The sequence below is a fragment of the Cherax quadricarinatus genome, chromosome 58 (assembly GCF_038502225.1).
Source record: "Cherax quadricarinatus isolate ZL_2023a chromosome 58, ASM3850222v1, whole genome shotgun sequence".
In the NCBI taxonomy this organism is placed as follows: Eukaryota; Metazoa; Arthropoda; class Malacostraca; order Decapoda; family Parastacidae; genus Cherax; species Cherax quadricarinatus.
The window spans coordinates 27,137,473-27,160,354 of record NC_091349.1 but is presented as its reverse complement, the minus strand read 5'-3'; the positions used below and the strand labels follow the sequence as shown (position 1 = coordinate 27,160,354).

At 44.5% G+C, this 22,882-nt stretch overlaps 1 protein-coding gene across 1 annotated transcript in view; it reads left to right on the top strand.

The window, feature by feature from the left end:
- The window catches only part of LOC128698121 (protein turtle homolog B-like), a 120,402-nt gene that overhangs the window by 16,712 nt on the left and 80,808 nt on the right, over positions 1-22,882 (top strand). Inside the window, exon 3 of the mRNA XM_070097655.1 lies at positions 16,267-16,581. Coding sequence (XP_069953756.1) covers positions 16,267-16,581 — 315 coding nt within the window. The remainder of the gene's footprint in view (positions 1-16,266; positions 16,582-22,882) is intronic.

The following is a 22,882-nucleotide window of genomic DNA, read 5'->3' as shown; positions in this document are numbered from 1 at the left end:
ATTCCCTCGTCAGTTTGTTTATACATCGTAGTTGTTTGAGGTTTCCCAACTGTCACCGGGTGATGCAATAACCGTGCTCACGATTCCTGATTCTCTTCTAACTTGTCCAAGTCTTTTTCTTTACCAAATACGACAACAATTAATTGTCGTTTAGATCTTTCTATGCGAACTTCCTCAAGATTCAAATCAATCGTCAGTTCTAACTTCTCTGATTATTATTATTATTAATACTAATTATTAATATTATTACTCACGAAATCGTCATAACAGGATGGTAAACCAGTCACGGAGCGGATGGGATTAAACCTAAGGCAGGCGAGACCAAAAATTCCTAAAATTATACTTCGTTGGATGACTCTTATTAGAGCCAACTGGCCCAGTGGTTAACGCACTGGCCAGTGAGTTTTAAGACTTACCTGCCATGGGTTTAAACCCCTCCTGTTCTGTATTTTATTATTACATTCATGGGGTGCGCTAAACTCGCAGGGGTCATACAGTGCCTGGGGGAAAGGGAGACATTCGGGTTAGATCCAAGGAAGTAGATATCAAGTAGAATTAATTTGGATGAAGAACCCTTCACCGGCATCAAGGAACTCCTTTAAACCACACCACTTACAACCATTACCACCACACCACTTATAACCATACCACCGCACCACTTACAACCATTACCACCGCACCACTTAAACCATACCACTACCACCACACCACTTACAACCATACCACTACCACCGCACCACTTACAACTATTACCACCGCGCCACTTACAACCATACCACTACCACCGCACCACTTACAACCATACCACTACCACCGCACCACTTACAACCATTACCACCGCACCACTTACAACCATACCACTACCACCGCACCACTTACAACCATACTACTACCACCACACCACTTACAACCATACCACTACCACTGCATCACTTACAACCATTACCACCGCACCACTTACAACCGTACCACTTCCACCATACCACTTACAACCATTACCACCGCACCACTTACAACCATACCACTGCCACCGCACCACTTACAACCTACCACCGCACCGCTTACAACCATACCACTACCACCATACCACTACCACCACACCACTTACAACCATACCACTACCACCGCTCCACTTACAACCATACCACTACCACTGCACCACTTACAACCATACCACTACCACCTCACCACTTACAACCATACCACTACCACCTCACCACTTACAACCATACCACTACCACCGCACCACTTACAACCATACCACTATCACCGCACCACTTACAACAATACCACTACCACCTCACCACTTACAGCCATACCACTTTCCACCACACCACTGGCAACCACACCACTACCACCTCACCACTTACAACCATACCACTACCACCTCACCACTTACAACCATACCACTACCACCGCACCACTTACAACCATACCACTACCACCGCACCACTTACAACCATACCACTACCACCTCACCACTTACAACCATACCACTACCACCGCACCACTTACAACCATACCACTACCACCGCACCACTTACAACCATACCACTACCACCTCACCACTTACAACCATACCACTACCACCGCACCACTTACAACCATACCACTACCACCGCACCACTGGCAACCATTACCACCACACCACTTACAACCATACCACTACCACCACACCAGTGGCAACCACACCACTACCACCGCACCACTTACAACCATACTACGCTTCGCTCATTACATTAGATGCAGTTCCAGCTGTGAGTAGCTTGAAGTCTCTCAGTCTTACTATGCACTGTCTCCATTAAACATAATTCAGCAAGACAACGTGAATAAAAAGGCACTGTGTATCTGAAAAAAAAAATCTCACTCTTGTTGGCCGGAGCATACACACACCCGGAGCATACACACACCCGGAGCATTCACTCACCCGGAGCACACACACACACACGGAGCATACACGCACCCGGAGCATACACACGCCCGGAGCATACAGACACCTGGAGCATACAGACACCCGGAGCATACACGCACCCGGAGCATACACACACCCGGAGCATACACGCACTCGGAGCATACACGTACACGGAGCATACACTCACCCGGAGCATGCACAAGTCCAGAGCATACATACACCCGGAGCATACACTCATCCGGAGCATACATATACCCGGAGCATACACTCACCCGGAGCATACACAAATCCAGAGCATACATACACCTGGAACATACACTCACCCGGAGCATACACGCACCCGGAGCATACACGCACCCGGAGCATACACGCACCCGGAGCATACACATACTCGGAGCATACACCCGGAGTATACACTTACCGGGGGCATACACGCTCCCGGAGCATACACGCACCCAGAGTATACACACACCCGAAGCATACCCGTATCCAGAGAGCACACACACATACCCGGAGCATACACGAACCCGGAGTATACACACACCAGGAGCATACACGCACCCGGAGTATACACGCATCCGGAGCATACACGCACCCGGAGCATACACATACCAGCATACACCCGGAGCATACACGCACCCGGAGCATTCACTCACGCGGAGCATACACACACCCGGAGCATACACGCACCCGGAGCATACACACGCCCGGAGCATACAGACACCTGGAGCATACAGACACCCGGAGCATACACACACCCGGAGCATACACGCACCTGGAGCATACACGCACCTGGAGCATACACGCACCCGGAGCACTCACCCGGAGCATGCACAAGTCCATAGCATACATACACCCGGAGCATTCACTCACCCGGAGCATACATATACCCGGAGCATACACTCACCCGGAGCATACACAAATCCAGAGCATACATATACCCGGAGCATACACTCACCCGGAGCATACATATACCCGGAGCATATACTCATCCGGAGCATACACGCACCCGGAGCATACACATACCCGGAACATATACCCGGAGTATACACTTACCGGGGGCATACACGCTCCCGGAGCATACACGCACCCGGAGTATACACACACCCGAAGCATGCCCGTATCCGGAGCACACACACACACATTCCCGGAGCATACACGTACCCGGAGTATACACGCACCCAGAGTATACACACACCCCGAGCATACACGCACCCGGAGCATACACCCGAAGCATACACACACCCGGAGCATACACGTACCCGGAGCACACACACACCCGGAGCATACACTCACTCGGAGCATACACTCGGAGCATGCACACACGAAGCATTCACACACCCGGAGCATACACACACACACGAAGCATACATGTACCCGGAGCGCACACACACCCGGAGCATGCACTCATTCGGAGCATACACTCACCCGGAGTATACACTCGGAGCATGCACACCCGAAGCATACACACAGCCGAAGCATACACGTACCCGGAGCACACACACCCGGAGCATACACTCACTCGGAGCATACACTCGGAGCATGCACACCCGAAGCATTCACACACCCGGAGTATACACTCGGAGCATGCACACCCGAAGCATACACTCACTCGGAGCATACACTCACCCGGAGCATACACTCGGAGCATGCTCACCCGAAGCATTCACACACCCGGAGCATACACACACCCGAAGCATACACGTACCCGGAGCACACACACACCCGGAGCATACACTCGGAGCATGCACACCCGAAGCATTCACACACCCGGAGCATACACACACCCGAAGCATACACGTACCCGGAGCACACACACACCCGGAGCATACACTCACTCGGAGCATACACTCACCCGGAGCATACACTCGGAGCATGCACACCCGAAGCATTCACACACCCGGAGCATACACACACCCGAAGCATACACGTACCCGGAGCACACACACACCCGGAGCATACACTCACTCGGAGCATACACTCACCCGGAGCATACACTCGGAGCATGCTCACCCGGATCATACACGCCCTTAATGCGGGAGTACTGATGACAAACAGTTTAACTGATTCTTTTCAACATTAATGGCTAATGGGTATTTTCTTTTTAAAGGAAATGCACATCAAGTGCAGAAATAAAACCTAGAGACACTCTATACCAACTTCAGTGCTTTATAAAGCTTCGAAACTTTCACACAGACATCCCAGTAAAGAAGTTTTAGGAGCCTCATAGCTCCCAGGCCAGACATCTAATTAAAAACTATGAAGTTTAACTTACATAGACCATTTTGCGAGGCAATGTTATTATGTGAGTCACACGGAAGTTCCTTATATATGACACTCTAACTTTGTGTCTCAAGAACCTGTAAAATGTTGACTTCGTTTCTGGCACTTCTGCTTAACTTCAGAAAATGATGCGTGAAAATAAATGCATGAAAATTCGCTAACATTAGTTAAAAGTTAATAAAAAAAATTGATGCCTAGTGTGGCTAATAATTTGACTCCAAGTTTTTAGGGTGCTGAATCAATGGTATTTAAAGTAGGTCAAAAAAAAAATCTTCAGCTTATGATGTTAGATAAACGAGTTCTAGTTGTGAGAAACACATCTTGCCCAGTATATTGCATCTCACTTTGCGTCATAGTCTATGATAGTCTATACAGTTTAGGGATATACGTACACATATTTGGATTGAACACTACCAAGCATTTATTGTAGAAATTGATCATATATAATAGACTTAGCAATTGGTCATATATGACAGACTTAACAACTGATCATATATGATAGACTTAACAATTGGTTATATATGATAGGGAAACTGGTCTGCCTTCACCATCTTAGAACGTTACTGTGTAGCTACTGTTTACGTAGTGCGTAAAATCTAGCTTTGGAAGGCCAATCTATGTTTAACTGTACGAGTCTTCAGCTGACCAAGAAGTAGACGAATTTTGTAAAGAGAAAAGGCTCAGTTTTGAGCATTTTACTTAAAAAAATCCGTAGCATTTGCACATTATCAGACTCCGAGAAGATTTTCAATTTATTCGATCTAAAAACCCTCGGCCTCACCTGCTGACACAGCAACGCTGACAGTGTTACTGTGTCAGCAAGACGAGGACTATGTGAATTATAGTGCTGCCTTGTAGTTGTAAGACTAATAAAAACACTATAATGCATACATCATACTGAAAGAATATTACATCTTGTGGCCTCTCTGCCGGAAATATTACCACCACACAAACAATAGTGTTATCGTTACACCTGCAAAAATATTACCACCACGCTGAAAGAAATATTAGCCTCACTGCAGTATATAGTCTCAGGGATTATTGCAGGCTTACTTCTGGAAATATTACTGACGCACAGAACAAAATATTACAGGTACAATGCAAGAAACATTATAGCGCCACAAACTGAAATATTATTAACATATTTCAGGAAATATTAGAGTCCCATGAATAACATTCTCGAAGAATTGAGTATTCAGATTACGCCTATAATAGAAAAAATAATATATATAAACATGCCTTTTAAAATAAAAAACTTAATACAAAACACAGAACATCAGAAATAAGTTCCCACTGTTAATGAGGCATAATTACTAGCTAGCACTTTCTCATATCACCTATCGTGTATCTCTGAATGCGATTGATAACCTACTTTCATAGCTGGTCTTCTGAAAATGATCGGCACGTAAATACATCCCAGGATAACACACTTCCAGAGGTTGTTAATATATTCCAGTATAACACATCTCCAGAGGTTGTTAATATATTCCAGTATAACACATCTCCAGAGGTTGTTAATATATCCCAATATAACACACCTCCAGAGGTTGCTAATATATCCCAGTATAGCACACCTCCAGAGGTTGTTAATATATCCCAGTATAGCACACCTCCAGAGGTTGCTAATATATCCCTGTATAACACGAGGTTCTTAATATATCCCAGTACAACACAATACCAGAGGATGTTAATATATCTCAGTATAACACACTTCCAGAGCTTGTTAATATATCCCAGTATAACACACCTCCAAAAGTTAATATATCCCAATATAACACATTTCCAGAGGTTGTTGATATATCCCAGTATAACACACCTCCAGAGGTTGTTAATATATCCCAGTATAACACAATTCCAGAGAATGTTTATATATTCTAGTATAACACCTCCAGAGGACGTTAATATATCCCAGTATAACACACCTCCAGAGGTTAATATATCCCAATATAACACACTTCCAGAGGATGTTAATATATCCCAAGATAACACACCTCCAGAGGTTAATATATCCCAGGAGAACACATTTCCAGAGGATTTTAATATATCCCAGTATAAAACACTTCCAGAGATTAATATATCCCACTAGGACACGCTTCCAGAGGTTAATTTATCCCAGTATAACACACTTCCAGAGGTTAATTTATCTCAGCATAACACACTTTCAGAGGTTGATAATATATCCCAGTATAACACGCTTCCAAAAATTAATATATTCCAGTAGGACACACTTCCAGAGGTTAATTTATCCCTGTATAACACACTTCCAGAGGTTGTTAATTTATTCCAGTATAACACACTTCCAGAGGCTGTTAATTTATCCCAGTAGAACACACTTCCAGAGGCTGTTAATATATCCCAGTATAGCACACTTCCAGAGGTTAATATATCCCAGTAGAACACACTTCCAGAGGCTGTTAATATATCCCAGTATAGCACGCTTCCAGAGGTTAATATATCCCAGTAGAACACACTTCCAGAGGTCCTAACACACACACTTCTCGTATTCTACTAAGATAACTTGTCACTTCTGTTTTAAACTCTGGTATTAAATATCACTGGAAGCATCACAGCGAGAGAACTTTTAAACTATAAAGCAAAAATAAGTTTTTTTTTTATCTCAGTTGTATGTCTACATACTACGTTTGTTACTTATTTTGAAATTAAGATGTTATAAACCATATGTAAAAGGAATTATTGTTGAAAATATATTTCCAACATATTCAACACACACACTGAGAACAGTGGGGTTTGCAAGAAGAACCTGGCCAGTGAAAGTGACTTTCCAGGCAGAATCGACTCGGAACAGGATCCTGCAGGAGAAAGCAAGACTAAGGGACATGCCAGCATACAAGAAGGTGTATCTCGACCGCGACAGAACACAAGAAGAAAGGCAGAAACTTAGAGATGGCACAAAGGCGAAAGGAGGAAAGAGAGGAGATGGAGGAGACAGACAGGAGATCCCAGACCCAGGAAGAAGATCAAATACAGCCTCCCTCACAACTTCCTATAGAAGCCCCCAACCAGGTCAACACCAGTGCAACCAAACATTCTAAACCAAAACACCCATGCCATATCCAATGCCCCCACCCACTGCATTACAAACTCCACCCCCACAGCAACCACCCATAGTTCCTTACCAGGTCTCCCACTTCCCCAACCCCAATGTACCCCCCCCAGACCACAGTCTTAGAAAAGAAGTTGAAGGTGTGGTATACAAATGCAGATGGAATAACAAATAAGTGTGAGGAGTGGCATGAAAGAATCAAGGAGACATCCCCAGACATAATAGCACTCACAGAAATAAAACTCACCAGAATGATAACAGATGCAATCTTTCCACCTGGATATCAAATCCTCAGGAAAGACAGAGGGAGGAGGAGGAGGAGTTGCACTGCTCATTAAAAACCAGTGGGGTTTTGAGAAAATGGAAGGAATGGATGGCACGGGCGAAAGGGACTACTTAGTAGGAACAATCCAGTCTGAGGGACATAAGGTGATAATTGCAGTAATGTACAACCCACCACAGAACTGCAGGAGGCCAAGAGAAGAATACGATGAGAGCAACAGAGCAATGGTCCATACACTAGCCGAGGTGGCCAGAAGAGCTCACATGGGGGGAGCAAATTTACTAGTTATGGGTGATTTCAATCACAAGGAGATTGACTGGGAAAACCTGGAGCCCCATGGGGGTCCCGAAACATGGAGAGCCAAGATGATGCATGTGGTACTGGAAAACTTCATGCATCAACATGTTAGACACACTACCAGAGAGACAGAGGTGAGGATGATCCAGCAAGACTGGACCTTGTATTCACCCTGAGTAGTTCGGACATCGAGGATATCATGTATGAAAGGCCCCTAGGAGCTAGTGATCATATGGTTCTGTGCTTTGACTACATAGTTGAGCTTCAAGTGGAGAGAGTAGCAGGAATAGGATGGGAAAAACCAAACTACAAAAGGGGGAACTACTCAGGCGTGAGGAACTTCCTGCAAGACATTCAGTGGGAGAGAGAACTGACAGGAAAACCTGTACAAGAAATGGACTATATGACAACAAAATGCAAGGAGGCAGATGAGAGGTTTGTTCCCAAGGGAAACAGGAATAATGGGAAGAACAGAACGAGTTCTTGGTTCACCCAAAGGTGTAGGGAGGCAAAAACTAGGTGTACTAGAGAGTGGAAAAGGTACAGAAGACAGAGAACTCAGGGAAATAAAGAGATTAGCCGAAGAGCCAGAAACGAATATGCACAGATAAGAAGGGAGGCTCTGCGACAATATGAAAATGACATAGCGTCGAAAGTAAAGTCTGACCCGAAGCTGTTGTATAGCCACATCAGGAGGAAAACAACAGTCAAAGACCAGGTAGTCAGACTGAGGAAGGGTGATGGAGAGTTCACAAGAAACAATCGAGAGGTATGCGAGGAGCTCAACATGAGATTTAAAGAAGTATTTACAGTAGAAACCAGTAGGACTCCAGGAAATCAGAACAGGGGGGTACACCAACAACTGCTGGATGAGGTGCACATAACCGAGGAGGAGGTGAAGAAGCTATGTGAACTTGACACCTCAAAGGCGGTGGGACCAGACATCTCTCCGTGGGTCCTTAGAAAGGGAGCAGAGATGCTGTGTGTGCCATTAACAAAGATCTTCAACACATACATTGAAACTGGGCAACTCACTGAGGAATGGAAGATGGCAAATGTAGTCCCAATTTTTAAAAAGGGAGACAGACATGAGGCATTAAACTACAGACCTCTGTCACTAACGTGTATAGTATGCAAAGTCATGGAGAAGATCATCAGGAGGAGAGTGGTGGAGCACCTGGAAAGAAACAAGTGTATAATCGACAACCAGCACTGTTTCAGGGAAGGAAAATCCTCTGTCACAAATCTACTGGAGTTTTATGACAAGGTGACAGAAGTAAGACAAGAGAGAGGGGTGGATCGACTGCATTTTCTTGGACTGCAAGAAGGCCTTCGACACAGTTCCTCACAAGAGGTTACTGCAAAAGCTAGAGGATCAGCCACACATAACAGGAAAGGCACTGCAATGGATCAGAGAATAACTGAGAGGGAGGCAACAACGAGTCATGGTACGTGACGAGGTGTCAGAGTGGGCGAATGTGACAAGCGGGGTTTCACAGGGGTCAGTCCTAGGACCTGTGCTGTTTTTGGTATATGTGAATTACATAACGGAAGGGATAGACTCAGAAGTGTCCTTGTTTGCAGATGATGTGAAGTTAATGAGAAGAATCAAATCGGACGAGGATCAGGCAGGACTACAAAGAGACCTGGACAGGCTACAAGCCTGGTCCAGCACCTGGCTCCTTGAGTTTAACCCTGCCAAATGCAAAGTCATGAAGATTGGGAAAGGGCTAAGAAGACCGCAGACACATTATAGTCTAGATGGCCAAAGACTGCAAACCTCACTCAAGGAAAAAGATCTGGGGGTGAGTATAACACCGAGCACATCTCCTGAGGCGCCCATCAATCAGATAACTGCTGCAGCATACGGGCGTCTGCCAAACCTACGGATAGCGTTCCGATACCTCAGTAAGGAATCGTTCAAGACTCTGTATACCATTTACGTCTGGCCCATACTGGAGTATGCAGCACCAGTTTGGAATCCACACCTGGGCAAACATGTCAAGAAATTAGAGAAAGTGCAAAGGTTTGCAACAAGAATAGTCCCAGAGCTAAGGGGATTGTCCTACGAAGAAAGGTTGAGGGAAATCGGCCTGACGACACTGGAGGACAGGAGGGTCAGGGGAGACATGATAACAACATATAAAATACTGCGCGGAATAGACAAGGTGGACAAAGACGGGATGTTCCAGAGATGGGACACAGAAACAAGAGGTCAAAATTGGAAGTTGAAGACTCAGATGAATCAAAGGGATGTTAGGAAGTATTTCTTCAGTCATAGAGTAGTCAGGCCGTGGAATAGCCTAGAAAGTAGTGGAGGCGGGAACCATACATAGTTTTAAGGCGAGGTTTGATAAAGCTCATGGAGCAGGGAGAGAGAGGACCTCGACCTCTGCAACCTCAAATAGGTGAGTACACACACACACACACACTTGGGGTGAGTATAACACCAGGTACATCTCCTGAAGCGCACATCAACCAAATAACTGCTGCAGCATATGGGCGCCTGGCAAACCTCAGAACAGCATTCCGACATCTTAATAAGGAATCGTTCAGGACCCTGTACACCGTGTACGTTAGGCCCATATTGGAGTATGCGGCACCAGTTTGGAACCCACACCTAGCCAAGCACGTAAAGAAACTAGAGAAAGTGCAAAGGTTTGCAACAAGACTAGTCCCAGAGCTAAGAGGTATGTCCTACGAGGAGAGGTTAAGGGAAATCAACCTGACGACACTGAGGACAGGAGAGATAGGGGGGACATGATAACGACATACAAAATACTGAGAGGAATTGACAAGGTGGACAAAGACAGGATGTTCGAGAGATTGGACACAGTAACAAGGGGACACAGTTGGAAGTTGAAGACACAGATGAATCACAGGGATGTTAGGAAGTATTTCTTCAGCCACAGAGTAGTCAAGTGGAATAGTTTGGGAAGCGATGTAGTGGAGGCAGGATCCATACATAGCTTTAAGGAGAGGTATGATAAAGCTCACGGTTCAGGGAGAGTGACCTAGTAGCGATCAGTGAAGAGGCGGGGGCCAGGAGCTCGGACTCGAACCCCGCAACCTCAACTAGGTGAGTACAACTAGGTGAGTACACAGGAGGTTAAGGGATATCAACCGGACGACACTTGAAGACAGAAGAAAATCTACAAAGTGGACAGAGGCAGGATGTTCCAAAGATGGGACACAGCAACAAGGGAAGTTGAAGACTCACATGAACCACAGGGACGTTGTCAGGAAGTGGAATAATCTGGGAAATGTAGTGGAAGCAGGATCCATGCAAAGCTTTAAGAAGAGGTATGATAAAGTTCATGGAGCAGGAAGAGTGCCCTAGTAGAGGCCAGTGAAGACGTGGGGCCAGGAGCTATGAATCGACCACTGCAACCACAACCAGGCGAGTGCACAAACACACAAGTTCTCACAAGGATAAATGATATCTGTTTTTAATACATCACTGACAAGGACCATCACTGTCAAGGACCATCACTGTCAAGGACCATCACTGTCAAGGGGCCATCACTGTCAAGGGCCATCACTGTCAAGGACCATCACCGCCAAGGACCGTCACTGACAAGCACCACCACTGACAAGCATCATCACTGACAAGGACCATCACTGCCAAGGACCATCACTGTCAAGGACCATCACTGTCAAGGACCATCACTGTCAAGGACCATCACTGCCAAGGACCATCACTGCCAAGGACCATCACTGCCAAGGACCATCACTGCCAAGGACTATCCATGTCAAGGACAGTCACTGCCATGGATGATGGTGTCTATGATGGTGAGAGTGATGGTTTGAGTGACAGTGCTGGTGACAGTGATGTTGACTATGATGGTGAGAGTGATGGTGACAGTGATGGTCGTCAATAAATCAACACATTATAGTGTATTTGTGTATGTTTCCATTCTGTTGTGTATACCATTTTTCCACAGTGTTCAGCTGGCCAGTCCAGTGTGCCAACCACAGTGTTCAGCTGGCCAGTCCAGTGTGCCTACCACAGTGTTCAGCTGGCCAGTCCAGTGTGCCAACCACAGTGTTCAGCTGGCCAGTCCAGTGTGCCTACCACAGTGTTCAGCTGGCCAGTCCAGTGTGCCAACCACAGTGTTCAGCTGGCCAGTCCAGTGTGCCTACCACAGTGTTCAGCTGGCCAGTCCAGTGTGCCAACCACAGTGTTCAGCTGGCCAGTCCAGTGTGCCTACCACAGTGTTCAGCTGGCCAGTCCAGTGTGCCAACCACAGTGTTCAGCTGGCCAGTCCAGTGTGCCAACCACAGTGTTCACCTGGCCAGTCCAGTGTGCCAACCACAGTGTTCACCTGGCCAGTCCAGTGTGCCAACCACAGTGTTCACCTGGCCAGTCCAGTGTGCCAACCACTGTGTTCAGCTGGCCAGTCCAGTGTGCCAACCACAGTGTTCACCTGGCCAGTCCAGTGTGCCTACCACAGTGTTCAGCTGGCCAGTCCAGTGTGCCAACCACAGTGTTCACCTGGCCAGTCCAGTGTGCCTACCACAGTGTTCAGCTGGCCAGTCCAATGTGCCTACCACAGTGTTCAGCTGGCCAGTCCAGTGTGCCTACCACAGTGTTCAGCTGGCCAGTCCAGTGTGCCAACCACAGTGTTCAGCTGGCCAGTCCATTGTGCCAACCACAGTGTTCAGCTGGCCAGTCCAGTGTGCCAACCACAGTGTTCAGCTGGCCAGTCCAGTGTGCCAACCACAGTATTCAGCTGGCCAGTCCAGTGTGCCAACCACAGTGTTCAGCTGGCCAGTCCAGTGTGCCAACCACAGTGTTCAGCTGGCCAGTCCAGTGTGCCAACCACAGTGTTCAGCTGGCCAGTCCAGTGTGCCAACCACAGTGTTCAGCTGGCCAGTCCAGTGTGCCAACCACAGTGTTCAGCTGGCCAGTCCAGTGTGCCAACCACAGTGTTCAGCTGGCCAGTCCAGTGTGCCAACCAGTGTTCATCTGGCCAGTCCAGTGTGCCAACCACAGTGTTCAGCTGGCCAGTCCAGTGTGCCAACCAGTGTTCATCTGGCCAGTCCAGTGTGCCAACCACAGTGTTCAGCTGGCCAGTCCAGTGTGCCAACCAGTGTTCAGCTGGCCAGTCCAGTGTGCCTACCACAGTGTTCAGCTGGCCAGTCCAGTGTGCCAACCAGTGTTCAGCTGGCCAGTCCAGTGTGCCTACCACAGTGTTCAGCTGGCCAGTCCAGTGTGCCTACCACAGTGTTCAGCTGGCCAGTCCAGTGTGCCAACCACAGTGTTCAGCTGGCCAGTCCAGTGTGCCAACCACAGTGTTCAGCTGGCCAGTCCAGTGTGCCTACCACAGTTTTCAGCTGGCCAGTCCAGTGTGCCTACCACAGTGTTCAGCTGGCCAGTCCAGTGTGCCTACCACAGTGTTCAGCTGGCCAGTCCAGTGTGCCTACCACAGTGTTCAGCTGGCCAGTCCAGTGTGCCTACCACAGTGTTCAGCTGGCCAGTCCAGTGTGCCTACCACAGTGTTCAGCTGGCCAGTCCAGTGTGCCAACCACAGTGTTCAGCTGGCCAGTCCAGTGTGCCTACCACAGTGTTCAGCTGGCCAGTCCAGTGTGCCTACCACAGTGTTCAGCTGGCCAGTCCAGTGTGCCTACCACAGTGTTCAGCTGGCCAGTCCAGTGTGCCAACCACAGTGTTCAGCTGGCCAGTCCAGTGTGCCTACCACAGTGTTCAGCTGGCCAGTCCAGTGTGCCTACCACAGTTTTCAGCTGGCCAGTCCAGTGTGCCTACCACAGTTTTCAGCTGGCCAGTCCAGTGTGCCTACCACAGTTTTCAGCTGGCCAGTCCAGTGTGTCTACCACAGTGTTCAGCTGGCCAGTCCAGTGTGCCTACCACAGTTTTCAGCTGGCCAGTCCAGTGTGCCTACCACAGTTTTCAGCTGGCCAGTCCAGTGTGTCTACCACAGTTTTCAGCTGGCCAGTCCAGTGTGCCTACCACAGTTTTCAGCTGGCCAGTCCAGTGTGCCTACCACAGTTTTCAGCTGGCCAGTCCAGTGTGCCTACCACAGTTTTCAGCTGGCCAGTCCAGTGTGCCTACCACAGTTTTCAGCTGGCCAGTCCAGTGTGCCTACCACAGTGTTCAGCTGGCCAGTCCAGTGTGCCTACCACAGTTTTCAGCTGGCCAGTCCAGTGTGCCTACCACAGTGTTCAGCTGGCCAGTCCAGTGTGCCTACCACAGTTTTCAGCTGGCCAGTCCAGTGTGCCTACCACAGTGTTCAGCTGGCCAGTCCAGTGTGCCTACCACAGTGTTCAGCTGGCCAGTCCAGTGTGCCTACCACAGTTTTCAGCTGGCCAGTCCAGTGTGCCTACCACAGTGTTCAGCTGGCCAGTCCAGTGTGCCTACCACAGTGTTCAGCTGGCCAGTCCAGTGTGCCTACCACAGTGTTCAGCTGGCCAGGGATAATCATTTCAGGATTTAATTTTATATTATATTCTTATATTTCATTAGCATGATATGGTTGAGAGAGAAGACTTACTTTAAGCCACTCCATTCTGAGCAGCAGTGATTATAGACTTGATCACAGTTGTGTCTGAGAACTGTACGTTGATGGGCTTGTCTTCACTGATGTTGATGGGCTTGTCTTCACTGATGTTGATGGGCTTGTCTTCACTGATGTTGATGGGCATGTCTTCACTGATGTTGATGGGCTTGTCTTCACTGATGCTGATGGGCTTGTCTTCACTGATGTTGATGGGCTTGTCTTCACTGATGCTGATGGGCTTGTCTTCACTGATGTTGATGGGCTTGTCTTCACTCATGCTGATGGGCTTGTCTTCACTGATGTTGATGGGCTTGTCTTCACTGATGTTGATGGGCTTGTCTTCACTGATGTTGATGGGCTTGTCTTCACTGATGTTGATGGGCTTGTCTTCACTGATGTTGATGGGCTTGTCTTCACTCATGCTGATGGGCTTGTCTTCACTGATGTTGATGGGCTTGTCTTCACTGATGTTGATGGGCTTGTCTTCACTGATGTTGATGGGCTTGTCTTCACTGATGTTGATGGGCTTGTCTTCACTGATGTTGATGGGCTTGTCTTCACTGATGTTGATGGGCTTGTCTTCACTGATGATGATGGGCTTGTCTTCACTGATGTTGATGGGCTTGTCTTCACTGATGATGATGGGCTTGTCTTCACTGATGATGTATCCAGTACTTCGGATACGAAAAGTGTATATTATGCTACACAAGAGTTTCTTTCATTGCTGTTATGGCAGACATACTCGTGTTCACTAGTCATCAAGTTATTCACTGTTTTCCCTGTGTACTATTAAAATTACCTACGGTATTAAGAATACAAGATCACAAAATACCGCAGCTGATTGACGTCCTCCCAAACCTGTCGTTATCTACGTCATGACATTACTGTTATTTTCCAAAGTAACACTCCTGTTAATTTTAACACGCCGTGAACTGCAAGATTTTCATTAAAATGTACCGTTAGTTAATTGCTAATTTATAAAAATTAGCGAAAATGAATCACTTGTTTTAAAATTGGAATAATATCAGAGTTTTTTAATCAACTTCAACACCAGTGAAGTGAAAATATCGTTGTCGATAGATGTTTTCTTTAAGGTTATTAATATAAAAGTTGGGTTGTGTAGGTTAGTGTGTTACAGTGATAACAATGATGTTACAGTGATAACAATGATGTTACAGTGATAACAATGATGTTACAGTGATAACAATGATGTTACAGTGATAACTGTGTTACAATGAAAACAGTGTTACAGTGATAATAGATGGGTTTTCCACAATATTGTGAAGCAATGATAACACAATGATGTTACAGTGATAACAATGTGTTTTAATGATAACAATGTTGTTACAGTGATAAAGTGGTTGGGTCGTCTACGTTAGTTTATAAAGCTGATAAAATACATTTATAGACGCATCTAGACAGACATCACAGTAGACAGACATGTTTATGGAGTCTCCACAATATACTAAATATCCATGGAGTCACCATAATAGACAGTCATGTCGACACAGACGCCAAAACAGAAATACGTAGCTACATAATTTTACAGTAGTTTAGTATGCAAATTATTAATTCTAATTCTTGTATATTTTATTCACGTTCAGCGATATACCCATTTGTATGTAATATATATTAATTACATTTACCTTAGTTATCCAAGGATTTTAATGGTATTTTTTTACACATCTTTACAAAGTTGCTCCACACCCTGTGATCTGAGTGCTTACATGCAACACAATATCCAGACTGTTTTAAAAGTCAGCATTGTGATTGTGTGTTACAGTTACAAATAGCATTGTTGTATTAAGAGTTTATACTTTGTTCATTGTGTTGCAGTAATGGTTATCACTGTGTTTGTGTTACTGCATCATGATAATGGTGCAGTAACAGCAGAATGTCTGTGTTGCAGTTCCCCCGCGACGTGTTGCAGTGTACACAGAGTTGGGTGTTGAAGTTCGCAACATTGTTGGTCCCTACAGCGAGGGGGACACCTTGCGTCTCACCTGTCGGGCCACGGGGGGATCGCCGCCCCCTACACTCACCTGGTGGGAGGGCCCGCTCCTTCTAGATATGACTCCGGAGGTGGAGACATTGAAACAGGTGTCCAACACACTGGTGGTGCCTGTGCTGACCCGACGTGACCTACATCGAAGGTTCACCTGTCAAGCTGCCAACTCCAACCTCACAGCTCCGCTCACAACCACCGTCACCCTGGATATGAACTGTGAGTCCTCATCCACACACGTCAATTTCAATAGCCTAGTGATTCACCACTTGGGGGGGGATTAAGTTGAATTTTTCTGAACATCTCCTACAGGACGACTTTTCCATAGACTGATTCTGATTGTCTCTAGCATGACTGTTTTCCGAGCCATACAATGAATAAGTTTCCAGTAATGTCTTTTAATGGTCAGTGTTTTCTGTATGCATGAACCTTAATTCCGGACTCAAATCTGCACATTTTTTTACCAGAAATTCATCCTAATGTTTGCACAATCTACATTTTTCAGGCAGTAATTAAGTTCCACCAACCTTCATTTCCCCTATTTTTATTTATTAATCTCAAGTTATTTCTCCGTGAACAGCTGTGCAAATGCTTCGACTGTATCATACCACAGAGATCTCTTTCCTCGCCCAGAAATGCTTCACATTATTTCTGTATTTTTGTGAAGCGATACACCCGTGTGGGTCAGAGCAGTGTGTTGGAGGCTCGAACCTTCATCCGCTAATTACGAGACTGAAACGCATCCTGACTGTACTTAGAGCAACTATTGCAAGCACTGGTTTACAATTCAGTGGACTGATGTGTACAGTTACTGTGACTCACGAAGTCGTAACACGATTTTAAACAAATCAAAAAATAAGTGGGATCTGAGCCCGTGACAAGTGAATCTTAAAACTAACTAGGTATATTTCTATACACCATAGTAAAGATAGCATGAGCCCCAATGTGCCCATAAACGCAGGTTGGACGAATCTTATTAGATCCAGCTGGCCAAGTCGTTAACGCACTGGCCTATGAGCTTTAAGACTCACTTGCCAGGGGTTCAAAACCCCACCCGTTCCATGATTTACTTTACAGTAACCGTGCTGTGAACACAGTGACAAACACTGCCGAGAACACAGCGACAGTGCCGTAAACACAGTGCCACACAGTGGCATGAACACAGTAATACACATTGTCGTGCACAAATATAACCTTTAATTCATGTTAGCATGATATTAGTTCTCCACATGTCACCTGTCACTTGCTCCGCCTCCCTCACTGACGCTCCTCAATATATTATGATAATCTTCAGTTCCAGCACAACTTCCAGAGTGTGTACACATATATACGTCCATCACTAGCAGTGGCAGGAGAAGCATTAGTTAGCTGGAAAACACAGCAGTCATGCTCTAACAGCAGTCATGCTCTAACACAGCAGTCATGCTCTAACACAGCAGTCATGCTCTAACAGCAGTCATGCTCTAACACAGCAGTCATGCTCTATCACAGCAGTCATGCTCTAACAGCAGTCATGCTCTAGCACAGCAGTCATGCTCTAACGTATCTCACTTGTTCCTTCAACCCAACCTAAGACCCCTTAACATCTATTTTTTGGTCATTCCTCTGTGAACATAACATTTAATGAAAGGATTTCTGTGGCATGCAAAGAGTACGTAACCTTTATTCGGCGCATGTACACACCCTCATTGAAAGGCTATCTTCACCAACCAGCGAACCAGGTACTAGGGTTGATGATGGGGCCCCGTCGTTCAATCAGTACCCAGGTTCCAGCCAATGAGAAGATGGTTTTGGCAATCGCAGAGGTGTTGTGGGTACCACTCACCTGTCTGCCCTTGTCATTCCCGTTCTAGAGCTAATTGAAGCACGGTCTACTCTCTAGTGGCTTCTATTCTGCCTCGCTTACCGTGGAGTGCACTAATACCTGTTGTTGTATATAGTGTACATACTTCTGTTCTAAACTGGTGAAGGATAATACAAGTCAAAAGTTTTTCTGTGTTTATTTTCAAAGTATTCAAAGTTAGCTGGATACATTGTTGCTGAGGACGGAGACTTGGAACATCAGTTCCAATGTTGACAAGAGCAAAGTAATGCATTTTGGATATAAAAATCTCAATGATCAAAATGTCTATCAGAGATTAGCTTAAACGCGAGAGGAAAACACATTGATTTTTTTCTAAGAGTGGCAAAGAGTCTCTCTCTAAGAACACAAGAGTATTTCTCTAAGTACTAAGACTCTCTAAGAGCACCAAAAGTAGTACAGTTTTAGCTTTTGCGGTTTTGACTTCTAAATTACACAAAAAATGAAGCTAGGAGAGGATACAGAGAAGTTCCCTTAAGCTCGTACCGTCATTAATGCGCTACCAGCTTCAAGTCCGGCAGTGAAACTGGATTTTTGGCATTTAGGCAGAAAGTGGAGTACATATAACACTTATTGCTAAAGTCAAAACAACCAACAGAGATATTTGTTTCTTTATAAACAACTAAGTATTATTCTTATTACTTAGTTATTTTCAGAGATTATGCTGGTTTTAAACCACGAAACGGGTAGGGTCTGAACCCATGGGAAGCGAATCCAAAAGCTCACAGGCCAGTGCGTTAACCACTGGACCAGCTGCTTCTAATAAGATTCATCCAACAAAGTATATTTCTATACACAATAGGGAAGTTAGCATGGACCACCAATGTGACCACGAATGCAGTTTTTACAGATATATCCCGCACCAACGTGGCTGTGTCGAGCTCTACCTCAAGTGTTATTACAATTTCGTGAGTCATGCTGGTTTTTGAAAGCATGAAGATAAAAAATATAGTTACCAATAATCTACCCTTCGTCCCAGTATATTTCCTAAGGTCGACAGAGACGTTCATGAAGATTCTGTTTTTCTTGCTGGATGTTAACAAGGACTTCTGTTCGTGCTTGGCAGTCGTACAACTTTCAAAGGCTCGGGAGAGAGAATGTATCGGCGACTTCCCACTCAATATATCCAGTCTTTATGGATTCTGCTCCCAGTTTTAAGACAGCGTCTGCTGTAGGTCGACCACGCCAGCAGCGAAAGCTGGCTATATATATAAAAAAAACTGGTTACCATATAGTTACATATAATACAAAGGCAAGGGTGGTATTATTTTACCACAAAAACCCTAAGAATAATGTTCTGGTAGATTATATTAGCTGATCGGTAGAGAAGCGGAGGTGAAGTGACTACCTTAACTCCAGAGAAAACCCAGGTAAGAATAATACTACCAGCACTGAAAACCAACCACCCCAGACCGTGAGGTATCTGTATCTTTGAATCAGCCCAATAGATGGCAGGACTGGCGGCGAATCTTTGCAGCAGGCTGCTATTAATCTGATATACCTTTAATAATCGAATTTACAAGCTTTTTTCCTCACGACCTAATTAAGGTTGGTCTTTCCTTAGATTACATGGTCAATTAACAGACCAATATGATATGTTACTGCTAAAGGTACTTGATTTGATTAAGTCTGCAATTACTTTGAAGCTGTTAGGGATACGTCAATGGTCTAATATGAAGAATGGATTTAAAAAAAAAAAAAGTGACAAACTGGCATCAACTCTTAGATCTCTGAACTCTACCATCTTCTTTTAAAAAAATTATAAAACATGTTTTCATAGCTCACTTCAAAACAGTACCATGACCTTCCATTATGGAAGCTGAGACGCTGCAGTAGATGTAACACTTTATAGTTGGACTGCTGAGAGTGACTACATGGCTGTTCCTCTGCACTTACTACCAAGTCTCTCTCCTAAATCAAGTTGTAAATAAATGGTATATAATACCGACAAGATGAAGAATTAGATACATATGCAACATCAGGGCATCTTTATTTGTAGACAAATGCGAAGAAACACTATATACAAAAAACGAGGTAGTTAGTCCCTAAGCCTTAGAGTTGGTAATGAACACCGCAGTCTTGAAGAATCTTCAGATTCCCCAAGACTACTTCTAAAGCTGAGGAACTTATTACCTCATCTTTTGTGCATAGTTCTACATTCACATTATATCTTTGTATTGTACTGATAAAGCCACTGGATGGTGAAACGTTTACAGAAAAAAGATACTCAGATGTTGCACATGTTTTTTCCTCCTGAATCACGTCAAGTATTGAAAATGATTCAGTGCATTTCAACGGCATTTTTACTAACAAATGCAGTTGCTCCTCTGCCTGATTCTCTTGCTCGATATTTTGTGGCTGTCATTGGAACGTTGACTTCAATAATCCTCTGATGAAATTTGTTGCAGTTGGTGAATCTGAGGATGTCACTGACTTCCTTCACTCAACAAAAAATGATGTTCCACTGATTACTTGCACTCAACACATTTCTCATAGACTTTGAAGGACGAGTCACAGCAATACGAGTTCTCAGTTGATAATTTAAATTACGAAAAATTAACTTCATTTCGTTATTATTTTGTACAACTCATCTGGCACATTAAGAGGCAGATGACTCTGTATAGCAGACGACTCTGTATGGCAGACAGTTCTGTAGAGCAGAGGCTCTGTATAACAGAAGTTCTGTACAGCAGACATGTTCATACAAATTATACAAGGATCATACTTTTGTTAGTTTGAGTATTTGTTTTAGTTGGACGTTGTAAGACTTCTGGCAACAAAATATTTATTTCAATATTAATTTCCACAGCTTGTCCCCCCCCAAAAAAATATATGAATCAATTATTTTATGTATGAAATATAGATACATAATTAAACATGAATGGTAACGTAGATGAATAGTACACAGAACCGACAAGTTGATAAATTAGACACATTTGCAACACTTGGGTAATTTTGAGGAAACGTTTCACCACACAGTGGCTTCATCAGTCCATACAAAGGAGAATGGTGAAGAACAGGAGTAGTTTGAGGTAATCAGTCCCTCAGCCTTGAGACGATGTGATCAGTCCATCAAATTTGAAAAGAATACAGTATATGTGCGAAGAAGTGGCTTATATACTGTGGTGCAGAAGAGGTGCAGCAGTCGTAGGTCGTACCACAGTTGTCCAATGTGGAAGTAGGTCGTGCCAAAGGGTTAGGAAAATAAAGAATACCCTGTATTAAGATCCCAAGATCTTAATACAGGTATATAAGCCACTTCTTCGCACATATGCTGTATTTTTTTCAAGATTGATGGACTGATCACATCGACTCAAGGCTGAGGGACTGATTACCTCAAACTCCTCCTGTTCTTCACCATTCTCCTTTGTATGGACTGATGAAGCCACTGTGTGGTGAAACGTTTCCTCATTAAAGATACCCAAGTGTTGCACATGTGTCTAATGAATGGTAATAATTCATCATGTTATCAGGATTTTCTTTTTTAATCTTCTGATAGGTTTCTTTTTTTGATTAGTGCCACTAATATACAAATTACTATAATGTTATCTTGAAACATTGTTCACCTATTGTGAAAAACCCACTTTTTTTTTTTTTTTTTTTTGCTGGTCAACTTGTTTTTTTTTAATTATAAACAATAAACTTCAACACGGTTTCGTTTTTAAGGTTCAGTTAAGAATTAACAATAATATTACTGTTTTTTTTAACAAAAAAATAATTATATATTTATTAAATAATATTCTGAGGAAAAAAAAGCTTGGTTTTATTACAGCTATATTGAAATTAGCAAATTAAAAAAAAATCCCAAACGATGCCTGTGATACGGCTGATCTGTGATATGGCTGATCTGTGATACGGCTAATCTGTGATACGGCTAATCTGTGATATGGCTGTTCTGTGATATGGCTAATCTGAGATACGGCTGTTCTGCGATACAGCTAATCTGTGATACGGCTAATCTGTGATACGGCTGATCTGTGATGCGGCTGATCTGTGATATGGCTGTTCTTTGATATGGCTAATCTGTGATACGGCTGCTCTGTGATACGGCTGCTCTGTGATACGGCTGATCTGTGATACGGCTGATCTGTGATACGGCTGATCTGATCTTCCAGAATCAGTCATTAAGATTTATATGTACTTTTCTTCCCGCAAAAGCGGCAAGAAGAGTACATAAATTAACATATATTAACTTAACAGTACATATATTAACTTACATTACCTTACGTTACATATATTAACTTATGCTACATTTATTAACTTATGCTACATATATTAACTTAGTATATGTACTTATCCTTATGTAATATCCTGGCTTCAGACAACTTGATAGTAGTACATAGTCCTTAGTCAAAATAGAGGAAGGTAGTCCTCAGTAAATAGCCTCAGTGTGGACACTAAGACGTTGTCTTAGTGTCTTCCCCATGTAATGTTACGTGTTCCTTCCACTCATCATCAATTTCTTCTTAGTTAACATAGTTGAAGGGATGTGATATCTCTTACGTCTTGCTGCCACCAAACACCCGTCACTTCACGACAGCAAAACTCTCGACGTCTAACATCTCTCACTACATCATGACTCTTGTCTTGACAATTATCCAATCAGCTGTTGTTCTATATTATTGTAGATTTATGCTAATATTTAGGGATGTATTGTAG